Source organism: Gavialis gangeticus, unplaced genomic scaffold, assembly GCF_001723915.1.
Source record: "Gavialis gangeticus isolate Ggan-Ray unplaced genomic scaffold, GavGan_comp1, whole genome shotgun sequence".
NCBI lineage: Eukaryota > Metazoa > Chordata > Crocodylia > Gavialidae > Gavialis > Gavialis gangeticus.
In genome coordinates this window covers 36,201,990-36,216,999 of record NW_017728998.1, presented here as the reverse complement: position 1 = coordinate 36,216,999, position 15,010 = coordinate 36,201,990, and the positions used below count along the sequence as shown (strand labels likewise).

The window sequence follows — 15,010 nt, the reverse complement described above, 5'->3', positions numbered from 1 at the left end:
TTGTCCTCAGGGAACACCTGGGCCACATGCCCTTTGGTGCATAGCAGGTTACCCTGGGTGGAATAGAGGAGGCTGGGGCCAGCAGCCTTACCTGGGGTTCTGGGAGCCTCCTGGGGCTGCAGCAGCAGCAATCCTGCCACTTGGAGCCTGGTTGGCAGCTAGAGCATGGCTCTGACCAGCCAAACTCCAGTTTTGGGCAGTGTGCACTGGCTCTGCATGTGCTGCTCTACTTCTTGTTTGTGTGGGTTATGGAGAACTGCTGAATGTGCAGCATGTGGTGCTACAGACATGTCTGCGGCACCATATACAGCATGGCCAAATTCATCTGTACATGGCCAAGGAGTCTAACTTCAAGTATCCATTTTTAAAATTGTAAGTGAACTACATATTGTGGGACAGGTGGTTCTATTATTCAAATAGGTTGCCTGTTGTATGTACAGATTTTTAATGTCTTTGCCTTCTTCCATTCTTTACTTTTCTCTCTTTTCCCCATTCTCTCTTCTTTAATTCATTGTCTCCATCCCCTATTATTCCCTCAGTCTTGCCTGGCTTTAGCCTTAGCTAGTTTGGTCCTAAAAATGAGCAAAAATGAGCAACAAAAATGATAAAGGGAACAGAAAAAAATATATATACAAAGAATATGAGGAAAGGTTTCAGAGACGAGGTACCTTTAGTCTGGAGAAAAGGAGATTAAGGTTGAATAGAGCTCTTTTCAAATACCTGAAAGGCTGACACAAGGAAGATGGAGAAATACCGTTCTTCCTTGCCACAGAGTGCAGAATATGAGATGCTGGCTTGAAGCTTCAGCAAAGTAGCATGAGATTAAATGTCTGAAACAATTCTGAAATGTAAAAACAGGACAATGGAACAAGCTACTTTGGGAACTTTTGGAATCTTCTTCATTGGAGATTTCCAAGAAGAGGGTGGGTAGGCATTAATTGGAGATGGTTTAGGCTTGTTTGCTTGTAGATGGTTTCTTTATTCAGAATATTGACCTATTTATCTTCAAGGCCCCCTCTGACCCTGTGATTCTGTTGCAGTTTTTTCTGAAGAGTTTTGTATCATCCAGCAGAAATCAAAATGATCTTTGCTTAAAAAAGTCTATAGGATGTCTTAGACCTATATAAGGATTATATATTTTAAATATTTTTTACAGATTTTTTAAAGAAGTGTCTAAAATAGCAAGTCACATTGTGTATCATCTAGAAGTAGTACTTAAGTGCTTAATAAATTCATAAGTAGAAGCATGTTACATGTATGAGCAATTTGTATGCCATAGACTAGTGATTCTAAACGAGGACACCATGTACTGCAGGTTGCCTTGAGATCCTTTCAAGGGTACTGTGCAGTGCCACATGTTGAGTATGCAAACATGTTTCACAAAGATAAACCCAGAGATTTCAAATAGAAATCCATAGCTGTGGTCTTTCTGAGTTTTTTCTGAGCTCATGTACATGAGACATTAAATGTCCAGTAGACTAATTCTACTGAGTATTAGCACGTCTCTGCAAAAGCCATGCTAATGCACTAATGTACATAAGAATTGGTCTTCTGCAGTTTAGCATCACTAAAAAGGCATGCGCTGGCACTACTGCACCGTAGCACCAGTTACTGTGGTTTGAGTTAGTACCTGTTGTTACAGGTACTAAACTTAATGTGCCGTAACTAGGGTGCATTAATACATGTGCAGACACACCCCCTGAGTTATATGTCTTGTATCAACCTCAACACTGTGCATCATGTGTCTACTCATGTTATAGTGCTTTTTGAAAGTTATATAATGTCCAGTGTTACATATGCCCATGCCCTTACTTTCTTACATCTGTCCAGGCACTGCTCTAGTGAAATAAGAAGAATTTTTTGTCAATGATTAGGACTCAGAATACACAAAAAGCCATTTGTGACTACAGCAAGATAGCATTTACATTTCACTTCACATGCAGAAGCTAAACTATTATTAACTGAAAATATGTTAGTAAGGAATTCCTTTTGCATTTTTCCCCTCCATACTTATGCTTTTTTCTAAATAAACTAATTGGCAAAAATGTAAATTTAAAAATGAAAAACACTTATTTTTAAGCAAAGCTAAAAGGTTCACATACACAATTTTTCACATCATTCCAGTGTGTCATTTTGTGATTTCTTTCTTTTTATTATAAGATTGAGCTACTTCATATTTGAGAGACCCAGTTTCTGGCATTCTGACTACATAAGCTGCATGTTTTACTTCAGGAGTGTACATAGATATCACTTCTGGCTAAATACGAAAGTTTGAATGCATTTAGGTTCCAGCCCCCCTGCCAACAAGTGTTCCCAAAATCTTTCTGTTGGTGAGGAACTGTAGTAGTAGTTATTAAAAAGAATATATTTTTTTCCATATATATAGTTCAAGGGGACCCATGTGGCAGAAAACAAAGAGAAAGGCCACTAAACCCTAATCACCCGCATTTTTCCCATAGGGCACTATAATTTCCATGAGCAGATAGGTAGTTAGCTGTATTAGCCTCGAGTCAGGCAGAAGGCAGGATAGAGTAGCACTTTATAGACTAACCAATTCAGAGATGCATAAGCTTTCCACTTACTTCATCAGATGCTTCCTTATTTGACAAGGTAAGCTCTTGGTTATGAAAACTTATGATTCCATGGTAAAGTTGTGGTGATATGGTAGGCATGCTGGTCCAGGAAAAATTCAAGAAGTAAGGATTTTAATGGGTGATTATCTTTGATTAGACCAAATCTGTAGCTAGAAGTGAGGTAAACAAGAGTTTGTGTGTGAAGTACCTTTCTTCCATGTCCCTGAGAAAAGCTATCATTAGCTATGGAATGGCAAATGGAATAATACCTGCACAAAACTCCAATATAAATAAAACAGGATATAAGAAACCTTACAAATGGCTAATAGACAAGATAAAAGCAGTAGAAAGGATAACTCTATAAATGGAGAGCAAGACTATTCAAGAAGGTTGTTATCTCCTGTGGAGTGAAAAGAGAATAAAAAAGCTACCTGGGGATCAGGTAACTTTTAACAAGCCACAGAATAAATGTCTGTGTTAAGGCCCTAGTTCTTAGGGTAAGAACTAGAGTTAACATATGATAATTGAAAGGAATAGTCGGTATTAAGGTTAGCATATGCTAGTGATCAGTGGTACATTATGAGTCAAGACCCTCTCTAATGCACACTGATTAAACTTGATGCTAGAGGGCTGGTGAGCAGGGGTGTGGCTAGGAACTGCACAGTTGTCCTGCCTACTCCCCTTACTAACTCTCTACCTGCAGTAGAGGCAGAGAGAAGGACTCCCCATGCCACTTGGATGGCCCCTCCACCCCCAGAATACCACCCCATTGCCCTGATCAGCTGGAGAGCAGCAACAGCAGGGAAGGAGGTTCCTCCTTCTCTATGTGCTCCAGACTCCTTGCAGGTTGTACCACCCCCATATGCCCAGATCCAGCCCCTGCTAGACTCCATGGCTCCACAGCAGCTCTTTGCCACCACTCGCCCCGCATCTGGTTCCCCCTTCAGTTTTGTGGCCTAGCAGGGACTGGATCCGGGTACACAGGGTCAGCATGGACTTCATGAATCCTGGGAGAAAGCAGGGAGGGGGGAAAGCCCCTCCCCCCACACTACTACTGCTACTTTGGGAACAGATGAGCAGCATGTGAATGGGGAGGGAAAGTAGGGATGAAGGGAAAAGAGAGGGGGGCAAGAGTGGAGGGGGAAAGGAAAAAGGGGTAATCGTGTGGGGGCTACTGGGCTGCTGTGGGACAGGATCAGGTGGGCCTGGAAGGACAGTAATCTGGGGAGCAGTGTGGGGGTGGGGACTAGGATGAAAGTTGGGCCGATTGGATGGACAGCAGCCCAGCAGCTCCCTTCTTGCCCACTCCTCATTTCTGTCTGCCTCCGTCGCTCTTCCCCCCACTCCTGTCCATCCTTCCTCCCTCCCTCTGGCTCCCTGCCCTCCTTCACCTCTTTCCCCCACCTTCCGTATTCACCTGCTGCCTGGCTATCCCTGGCTATCAATCCAGGGTGGTAGAGTCCTGGACAATAGCTAGTCCTCGTGGGATTTTAGTGAGCTAGTCCTCATGGAATTTGGTGTTTTTATCTCGGTTGAACAGCTAGAAGTTAACTCAAGCTAGGTAGTACAACTCAGAGAGAATCCTTGCCCAAAGTGGCATAGCTTTAAGATGCCTAGGGGGTACTTAGCATTTGTGAGTGAGCCATTGTGTGCAATTGTTCAAATTTAAGTGTTCTTAATATGGTCTAATTGTAAAGATTCATTTCATCCTTAGTGTCCAGTAAGTTAATGATTTTGTTCCCAGGCCCATCTTCTGAAGGTGTTTTGTAAATGTCACTTGAGCACTAGGACTATGAGATCAGAAAAGAAGCTGGGGTTTTTTGTTGGTTTGTTTCTGTAAGAAATCTAACTGTACTCCAGTTTCTCTGTCCTTTATCTTTTTTCTGTGATCATTCATTCTGGTGGGTAGTTTTTTGTCTAGCTTCACCGACATTGTTTGCATAAAGGCATTTGGTGATGCAACGGAATTGGGTATACCACATTCTGGGTTAAAAGTATCAGCTCCATGGTCTCATTGTTGGGGGTGTTGATTGTTGTGGCAATAGAAATATATTGCCAAGTTTTGCACTTTTTGTTAAGGCAGCACTGGTTCCTATTTGGTGCCTGTTGATCAGTGGAGAGTTTGCCTCTGATGATGTCGGGACTTTCTTTTTCTGTCATATATTTCATTTCCCCCTGTATGCATCATTAATGTAGCAGCACCACACAACTACTTTATAGTTGCAGGCCAAAGTGGTGTGCGCTAGGACAAACATGGAGAATGGGGAAGCCTAAGGCTGCCTGCTTCCTTTCTCCGCACAGCATGGAGCCCCCATGCTGAGGCACCCTATGCCCCCAGGCACAGAAGATTCATGTGCCTCAGTGCAGGAGCTCTGCAGTGGACTCTCCCCTCTGAGGCATGCAGAGATGGGGGACCAGCCAGTCCAAGGCTTCCAAAGTACATGGAGTGGGGGTGCAGACAGCCCAAGGCTGCCTGCTCCCCAGTCTCCACATATGGCTTCCCAGCTGGCTCTGGTATACAGTGCCTCAGTGCAGGAGGCTGCCTGCTGACTAGCCCCCATGCTGTGGCACTGTGTGCCCTAGCCAGCTCGCTGCAGCACATGGAACAGCAGGACAGTGTGTCCCACTGCAAAGTACACAGGCAGGGGTGTGCACTGTGGCACAAAGTAGTGATACAAATTTGTGCTGCTACTATTTGTTCTGCTGCAAATACACACCCCCTGCTCACGTGGATGCAACCTATGATTTAGTCTTGTTTCTTAGACAGGAAGTGATGAACTCGCACGTTTATTTCTTGATCAGTTTTACTTCTTATAGGATGAGAGATACTTTGAGCAACACTGTGAAAAAATGTATTATGCTTTTCCAGAAAATAAACCAGTGGGAGTTTTTTTGGGTTTTTTTTGGTTTGGTTTGGTTTGGTTTGGTTTGGTTTGGTTTTTTACAGAGAGAATTTGGTTTTTTTATCATTTTTAAAGATCTTTTTTTAATGTGAATTTGTGTGCACTTACCTGTATATACATTGATATGTGAAAGTGTTCTTGTACTAGAAATAGTCTCTTATCATTATAAATATTAATTCAATCTGTGTTTTGAAAACTAAAAGAGCAGTTATGAGAACATCAAGGTCTATAAAGGCACCAAGAAATTTTGTAGAATGGAAAAGCATCACATGGAAGATATGTTACAGTTGTTGGAGTTACGAAATGCTGAGGAGCTTGGTTTTCTGGAATATAAAATCTTGGTGGGAAGAGTATCTGGTATTATGGTTCTGCAGAAATGTGGTTAGTTTGTTTTATTTTTCAGTTTTCAATGCTGAATTTACTATGTGGCTTCTTCAGTCAGTAAACATGAGCAGTAGTGAATGATAACCTGTGGAACAAGCAGGTAGTACATACTTGGGTACATCTATATGTGCGCTTTACTGCGGAGTTGACTAATTAGCAGCAGAGTAAATTGTCAGTCTACACATGCACTGGTATTAGGGTACAATAAATTAATTAACTCTGCCATAAGACAGTACTTTGTTATGGTGGAGTCATTTACTGCACTGCAATACATGTGTGGAGTGACCAGAACACCAGCACTTTGAGCCCATGCTGGCAGCAGGCTCAGGGAGTTAGCCACAGGGCTCCGCAGTTTTGGCACTCTTGTGCCCCAGCCAGCCCAACCACTGCCTGACGTTGCCACCTAGATCCCAGGGCTGACCCTGCAAGCCTGCTGCCAGCCTGGGGTTGCTCTGCCCTGGCTCAAAGTGCTGCTGTCCCAGGCACACGTGTAAATGATGCCCCTAAGAGAAGTGTACTCCCATGCAAACTGCTCCAGATTTTATCATGTTGCATTAATTGCACATGTAGATACATCCAGTGATTATTATATAGCAGTGTATGATTTATCTGATTCATTTCATGACCTAAGTTTGAAGCAAGTGAATAGATGGATTGCAGTAATGAAAACAGAAAATTCTTCTAGAGTAAAGTATGAGCATTGTTGAAAGTTGCTAAAGATAGGATTCAAATATATTTTTAAATGGAAAAAATCAGTTTGTTTGGATTTTTCAGTAAAAATTTACTAGTGAATTCAACAGCACGTTTAAATGCAATAGGAGAACATCAATGAATTTTATCCAAGTGATCCTTTATTATATCATCATCATATGTGAAACAGAAGTACAATGATAAATTAAATCTCTGTTCTGGGTCTTTCAACAACTCATCATCATTAATGTATTTTAGCAGTCTCTGCTCACCTTGTACACCCAAGTAATGTTATAAAAGAGATGGAAATCAAAGACTTGAATTTGTTGGGAGAGTTGCAACGTTCATTTATGCTAACAATGTTAACTTTATTGTGCACAAAAAGAGCAATTGAAAGGGAAAGATGTACTGGCTATACTTCCCAGATGGGTGCATATTTATAGATCTCATACTAGAGTGAAGAAATAAAGGAACTAACAAATAATGAACAAAAACAATTTGTTTTGTCAGACATCACTGCTAGACTGTTGGTAAGAAAGAGAAAGGACCCAGAATTGGCCAGATGTATCCAAATGAAAGAACTTGTTCTTGCTTCAAAACTGTTAGCAAGATTTTGGCCCTACTGGACTTGCTGGAAGGCGCCCATTGATTTCAGTGAGCTCAAGACAATACCCTGGGCCTGATAAGAAAATTGCAGAATGCTGTGTACAAGCTGATAAAGATGGTGAACTTGTAGAAAAATAGGCAAAGAGATTGTCCTGGGGGACAGTCACCAGGGGCAGAAAACCCTCCCTGTGGTGGAACTGGGGGCGGGGGTAACCCGCTTCTACAAAAAGAGCCCTGAAATCATGGCTCACTTACCAATTCAGGTGTGCTTATTTCTGGCTGGAATAAAAGCCGGCACTGCAAGAAATGGAGAGAGCAGAGGAGGCAGCCGAGGGGAAAGGATCTCTCCACACCAAGCGCAGGCAGTGCTGGCATGCAACAGTGGATCTGACTCCAGGGCAAACGGAGGAGGTCCTCAGCAAGGGCAAAGACCTGGAGTGGTGTCAAGGACAAGCCAAGTTTCAGGCACTATGTCTGTGATGGAGGAAGGGCTGGTAGCTTAACCCCTCAGCCTCCTTTTTTCCCCCCCCCTTATAAAGTGCCTATATTCTTTTTTTGCTTGTTTGTTTTTTCCTATCCTTTTTTTTTTTCCTTTTGGCCGGGGCACAGGCAATGCTTCAAGGACAGGAGCAGCCCCAGGCTCATGGCAAGCAGCCAGCTGGCTGCCGATGAGACATCAGGAGATCTGGGTACCCAGCTACCCCTGGAGTCCAGCGACAAGGAGAAGCCAATCAGAATCCAGGTGGCATGAAGAACAGGGAGCGACAAGACTAGAGGGCAAGCCGCACCCAGATCAAGTGGCTTGTCCTGGAGGCTGGCATATGGAAGGGGTGTAGGGGAGGCGCAGCCCCATTAATATCCATCAAGAGGATATTGACCAATCTAAGGGAGTCATCAACAGGGGAACCCACCACTGAGGGTCCAATCAGAGTTGTAGCAGACAAGTTTTGGGGCTTTCCCCGAGGTGATTGAGGACCCCTCCAGAGGCCACATGAGCTCACACAGTGCCTGACACTAGGCGCAAAGTGCCAAGGTGGCACGTGAACATATATTCAAAACCAGGTGGGCACGAAGTGGTGCATTGGCCAGGAATCAGCAGAGGGACTCGGCAGACAAACAGTATATCAACATGCAGCCAGCGGCCATGGCCCCTCCAGACTTACAAACCCTGACACAGATCCTGGATGCCCAACAACAGATGATGGATTAGCAGCGGGACTGGTTGCACTACAGCCTGGCTGCATTTAACATGCTGAAGATGACCCAGAAGATGATCCAGAGACCTATATCAAGGCCTTTGAATGTCACACAATAATGACTGGGCTCAACAAAGGATATTGGGCCAGTCAGCTGGGCGCACTCATTGTGGGCAAGGCCCAGGTGGCTTATTGGGCCCTTGCCAGGGATGAAGCTCACAACTGCAAGTGGGTGAAAGCAGCTATTTTGCATAGGCTCGAGGTTAACTCAGAGCACTATCAAAAGCTGTTCTGGGCTAAAACAGGGCCAGATGAAAGATGGCCCAGGGTCCTGCTATAGCTGCTTCAGGATCTTTTGAATAAATGGGTGAGCCCTGCAGTGTATGATCAGGATGCTTTAGCAGATCAAATACTGATCAAGGACCCCTGCAGAGGTCACATGAGCTCACACAGTGCCTGACACCAGGCGCACATGCCAAGGCAGCACATGAATGGAAATTCGAAACCAGGCAAGCACAGAGATCAAAGCTAACAAACTTTACATGATAAAGATGAGAAAAAGATGTAATCAATTTAACTTCCAATTTATGGTTGGTCCACATGTTGTTTATACTTTCTAAAGCACATTATCTTAGTTAAGAAAGTTTTTCAGTTTCTCCTTAGACTTCCTGCTGTCAGATGCTTAGTTCATATCAGTTGGCACGTACCAGTTGTCACCAAGTCAGGGTTTGAATTGCATGTTTTGGGATTTTATTTTTCCCTTTGAAATAAGAGACTTGACATTCATTTTTCAGTTGTACTTACAGGAGTCCCTAAGGATTCTTTAAGATTTTAACATTTCTACCCAATTTACTGCCAAAAGAGGATTTTCAGCAAAACTGCACATATTTCACACAGTAAGGGTTAACGATGCAAGCTAATCTGTACATTGCTACATTTTTTTGATTTAAGGGTGGCAAAAATACTCTTGTACACAATTAGAAGCAGTATGTAATTGAAACATTTACAATGAAACTAATGCATGTCAAAATCCTGAAATAATATATGATGTATCATAAGTTTAATAAGTCTGTCAGTAGCTCTACTTGTTCTCTCATTACTAAGCCAAACCATATAAAGCATAAAATAGTTTCTTAAGATTTGCTTGGAATACAGTTTTATTTCTATCAAAGCAAAATGACTTGGGATAGTGGGGAGGAGCAAGTGGCCATGATAAAATACATTTTTCACTTCAATCATATCTAATAAGTGGTATATTAAGAATAAAAAATTTACTTGGGAAAACAATGAAGTATATAAAAACTAGTTCTGCATCATAGTGGCATTAAGTATATAATTAAAAATGTAATTCGTATTTATTTTTGAGCATGTCTACATAGTACATGTTTTATGGTAGTAGTAAATGACATACTAGTTTTAAATATAAACTCTTTAAGAAACAGCTTATGTTTTCTTTAAGATTACACTATATTGCCTAATTCATATGAATAAAATTGTACCTCTAAATATTCTTCAATTTTGAAGTCTAATTTTTTTTTCCAATTTTGTAATAAAATAATGCATAGTTGTGCCTATAAATTAGAAAAATGCTTGATATTCCCTGCTCTCTCTTCAGAGAAAAGAAAAAATCTCTTTAATGATAATCTTCTAGTATGTTATTGCAAATGATAAATATGTCAAACAAAAATTTAAGTTATGTGAAAGGACTAGATAATACAATATATTGTATTTAGACTTGAGTCAAACTACTCTGTGTACAAACTAGTTTGACATAACTGCTCAATACTTTGGGAGAAAGACACAACTCAGTATAGCACTTTTAAATCCATCTGCTAATATATCTGTATAATGCACGAAAAAGAGTTGTTTCTGAAGTAAAATTAGACAATGGAGCCAATTTCATTTTTTATGCATGTGAATGTAGAGTGCTTGAGGTTATTAGTTGAAACTGAGTAACCTTTCCAGGCTTTCATCTCTTTCTTTTCAAATTTGAATATGAAAAGCATATTCAAGTCAAAGACCATCACTTTAATGACATTTGGCAGTCATTTGATTTATTAGGTTTTAGAAAAAAAAATTCCTTTAAATATTTCATCATACTATGCTAATCCTAGTAATATTGCCAGCTGAAGCCGTGTACCTGTATTAGCAGAGACAGAATGGTGTGGAATTTTCTCTGTCATCCTAGTAAAATTTCCATGAATCTACTGAATAATAAAACAACCTTATTGAAATATTCAGATTTGGGTTTTTAGTTAAAGTGTCTAGGATACATAATAAAAGAAAATGTCTTTTGAAAGGAGGGGGTAAAATTACTTCATCAAATATTGAAGGGGCTTGACAGCAATGAAAATTGTTCTTTACGAAGGATATTTTTACAATAGGATACTCATGCTTTTTCAGTTTGATTAATTATATAATAAGCTTTGAAATAAGCAATTGCCATGATATATTTGAATATTATTTACAGTTCTGACACTGAACTCTAGAAAGCTGATCTTAAATCTGTTGGGGTTGGGGTGTGTTTTAATTTTATAATTACTATATTAGGTATTCTGAAATTACAACCAGAAATCTTCAAACACCGTATATGGGAAGTGATTGTTAATGCAGATGGAACTTTAAAAGGGAGAAAGAAAAGTAGGGATGGGGAGTTGGTTAAGAAGAGCTTGACAGTTATGAACTATAAGGAGCTCTGTTTGCTCTTTGAAGAACAAAATCTCATCCTTTGAATATTTGTCTATACGGTCTAATTTTGAAATCACAGTGGTTTTGCTTTCTTTGAAATCACTCAGTTTTCAAGTGTATGTGTTTGTGACCTTTGACACTTCTTCCTAAATTGGTACAATGGTTTATCATATTAAAAACTAACACATTTCTAAAATTGAAACTACTACTTTAGTTCCAGTTGTAAAACAGAAAACACGTCAGAATTAATCATGGGCAAAATAGTCTATGAAGAAAAATAAAGTGTGATGAAGACCAATTTTGATTTACTAATCATAGTATTAAAAATTTACATTTTAAACATTTAATTTCACTAGACTGTTTGAGTTAAATGTGATATGTAATAGGGCTGTGCGATGCTTTGGTCCCTGATTCGATTCAGCGTAGATTTTGCCCAATTCGGTGGCTGAATCTCCAAATCCGAACTGAATCAGAGGACCCTTTAATCTCTCTGAATCAAATCGGAACCTTCCGAATTGATTCAGAAAGATTCAGAGATACGGACACAGAGACAGCTTTAAATGTTTTTTCTACGTATGGAGTGTCACACAGAAGCACGGGGGGCTTCCCAGCACACTTGGCAGCACACCCGGATGTGGACCAGAAGCACTTCTGGTCCACTTCTGGGTTTGCCAGCAAGCATGTGGAAGGCCCCCCCCGCACTCCTGTAAGACGCTCCATGCACCCCAGCATTGCAGGAATCACGAGTGGTGCCTGCTACCTCAAGGTATGTAGAAAAACTTTTAAAGCTGTGTCTGTGTCTGAATCGCTGATTCTCTGAATCAGCATTGAATTCTTAGGTTTGGATTTGGTTGAATCAAATCAGACAGTGATCCAAATCAATGAATCAAATAACTGTCCCTGATTCGGGCCAAATCCGAATCAAATAGGGCCCGCTTCGCACACCCCTAATATGTTCTGAGTTACACACACAAGTTCTGAGTTACTTTACATGTTATTATGTCAAGTAGTCCTGTGTTTTTATATCAACTCTATTCTAATAGCAACATAGGTTGAAGTATGGCCTGGGTGTAGGGATAATAATTTGAAAGACTTTTGATTAATAGTAATTTTAAGAATTTTAAAGTTATCTACTAAATAGCAATATACATATACAGCACTTCCTTAGGTAGCTAAAAATAAGGGGAAATGATATTTATGACTCAGAAACCATTTATCTGTGAAGATAACATAATCTTCTATGGAGGTATTTTCAACCTCAAATGTAAATCAGTAGTCTGTGGCAATGACACCGTTAACTATTAACCCTGGGGCACTAGAACCTCATTGTATCTATGTCACAATCAATGAATCATGTTTTACCACACACAATACCCTACTGATTTGTGATTTATGTATTTGGGGGTTTTTCAAGTTGACTTTACACAAAAAATACAGTGGGTTATATGTGTTTATGTCTGTGGTTTGCTTTTTTTTAAAAAACAAAACAAAACAGCCATCTGCAAAGATTCGTATTGAGGTTGTATCCCTCAGTCTTGCTGATTCCCGAGTTTCAATGGATGAGACAATACAACGGCTGTTCGTAGAATGGAGATTCTACAGTTTCCCAGCAGAGGAGACTCCAGTGTCACTTCCAAAACCAAGAAGTGGACAGTGGATTCACTATAATTACAGCAGTGGTAAGTATAATGTATTTCTGAACAGCCTTATATCTTCTATTATTTTCAGTTCTATAGAAATGTTTAATAAATTCTGCTTCTGTCATTACTCCTATTGCAGTATAGTTGGTACATCTGCCGGTTCTAAAAATTATTTTAGAAAATAATACAAATACTGTATAAATAGAAGCTATAACAATATATACCATTTGACGATGTGATTTATAAAGTATAAACCAGCCTCATTTGCTGAAAAGAGAAATATCTATTGAATGCAGAAGATGAAATTATTTCTTTAAGTACACCCTTTATTTTTAATTTTTAAAAGGAAGAATGTTCTGGTGGAGCCAACAAGCCAATGCATGTCATGGCACTTGATGACACTGCAAACGCTACAAAACACCCAGGAAGTCATTATTCCATAGAACCCAATCCACACAGAACTCAAACATTCAAACATAGTTCTAGTAATAGATCACATTACTAGACTTGCATATTACTTTAGAATATTTGGCACTGCTTAAAGCAAAATCTTTTTTTTAATGAAACAGGAAGTTATCCAGCTATGATTACTGTTGCAATGCTTTCTATTTACTTCACTATCTTTATTTATTCTATATGTTCCAGTGTACCTTTGTCTCATAAACTTCTATTTGAAAGTATTTTGTGTTAATGTTGAACTTAATTTATTATAGGAATACCCATATTACTGCTATAGTAAAGATGGTTAATGTACTAATTAGATCATTTTCTCAATTATGTCATACTACAATAAGCTTGAGACTGACATAATTGGTGATTTTTTTCCCTTTTAATATATGAGAGAGAGAATTGTCTGTGACTTTAGTAGGGTGAGGATTCCACCCGTGCATTTTAGTGAAGATGGTAATCTGGTAAAAAACAAAAAAAAGGATTTGATATTTAAAAAAAATAATCATCATCAGGTGCTGGACAGTTGTTAAGTTCTACTGACAATCAGTGTTATTTTAACAGTATTACCAGCACATTTTTTTGTGAATCTCTGAACATTGGGTGTTTTTCCTTCAAATCATAGCTTCTGCAATAATGCGAACACACATTACTGAAAAGAGAAATATCTATTGAATGTAGAAGACTACATTATTTCTTTAAACACATTCTTTGTTTATCATTTTAAAAGGAAGAATATTGTAGTGAAGCCAACAAGTCAATGCATGTAATGACAAATGATGATACTTCAAAACACCCAAGAAATTCAACTTTCTTTTAAAAATTTTAATAAAGTAAGTTTCATGATTGCTAAACCCCAAAGGACCAAAGCAAGAACACACATGCAAACATGAATCAATAATTTTTTCACATTACATTATTTTAGGCAATGTCATGACTTCTAGGGATTTTATCTGTGATTTTAATCTCAGTATGGCAATACCACATAATTTGTTTTAACTTTTGATAGTTAAAAACTGGCCCCATATGAACAACTTCAATTTTCTATTTGCTGTTGAAAGTATAACTATTCTTAGCACTTGAATAGCCCAGAAAAATACTCTTTGAAAGTGTTGTTAGTTTCAACTGGTGGAGTGTTCTAATTTGCAGCACATTCAGTATGGTTGCCTTGTTCTTTTTAGTATTTTACTTTGATAACTGGTCATCTAATTTCCACTTAATATTAGTTTTGCATATAAGAGAAAAGTCCTAATGAATTTGCTGTTTGATAATGTCAGTGAGAAAGCCAGTAATCTAATAGTAATGAATTCACTCTGTGTGTGTTTACTATAGCTTTACTCCATCTCTTGTTCATGCCTAATTAGATTTGAGTATGTAGAATAGTTGAGGTTAATTGAATATTTTCTTTAATAAAATTGAGATTTACAGGGGGAGAAAGAAATGTACTTTGAGCTTAGAGAGAAACTAATAGTCTTCTACATTTTGTGTGGAAAAATCATGCTAAGTCCACAAGTAATTTAAGAAATCATTAATTCTGGTAAATAAAATCTTTTTTTATGTATTTATAACTTAACCAGTGTGACTTTTAAGAAATGTGAGAAGCAAGGATTTCAGGGGTAGTATCTTGTATTGGACGAACTGCATGTTTGGGATAAAAGTACACAAGCTTTTGAGTGCAAGAAAAAAAATCCTTAGCTCTCACATTAGTTTCTTGATCATCACCACTACATCGCTGTAACACTGTTTTAAGAAATACACATAACTTACAACGGCGTGGGCAGTTATTTGAGCTGGAGGGCCACTTAATGAGTTTTGGTGAGCTGTTTAGTGCCACATGCATATTCTCTCTCTCTCTCTCTCTCTCTCTCTCTCTCTCTCTCTCT

The 15,010-nt window shown here is 39.2% G+C and overlaps 1 protein-coding gene across 1 annotated transcript in view; it reads left to right on the top strand.

The window, feature by feature from the left end:
* RPGRIP1L (RPGRIP1 like) overlaps nucleotides 1-15,010 on the top strand; it is a 168,417-nt gene that overhangs the window by 124,798 nt on the left and 28,609 nt on the right. Inside the window, exon 22 of the mRNA XM_019505718.1 lies at nucleotides 12,536-12,719. Within this exon, the coding sequence (XP_019361263.1) occupies nucleotides 12,536-12,719 (184 nt within the window). The remainder of the gene's footprint in view (nucleotides 1-12,535; nucleotides 12,720-15,010) is intronic.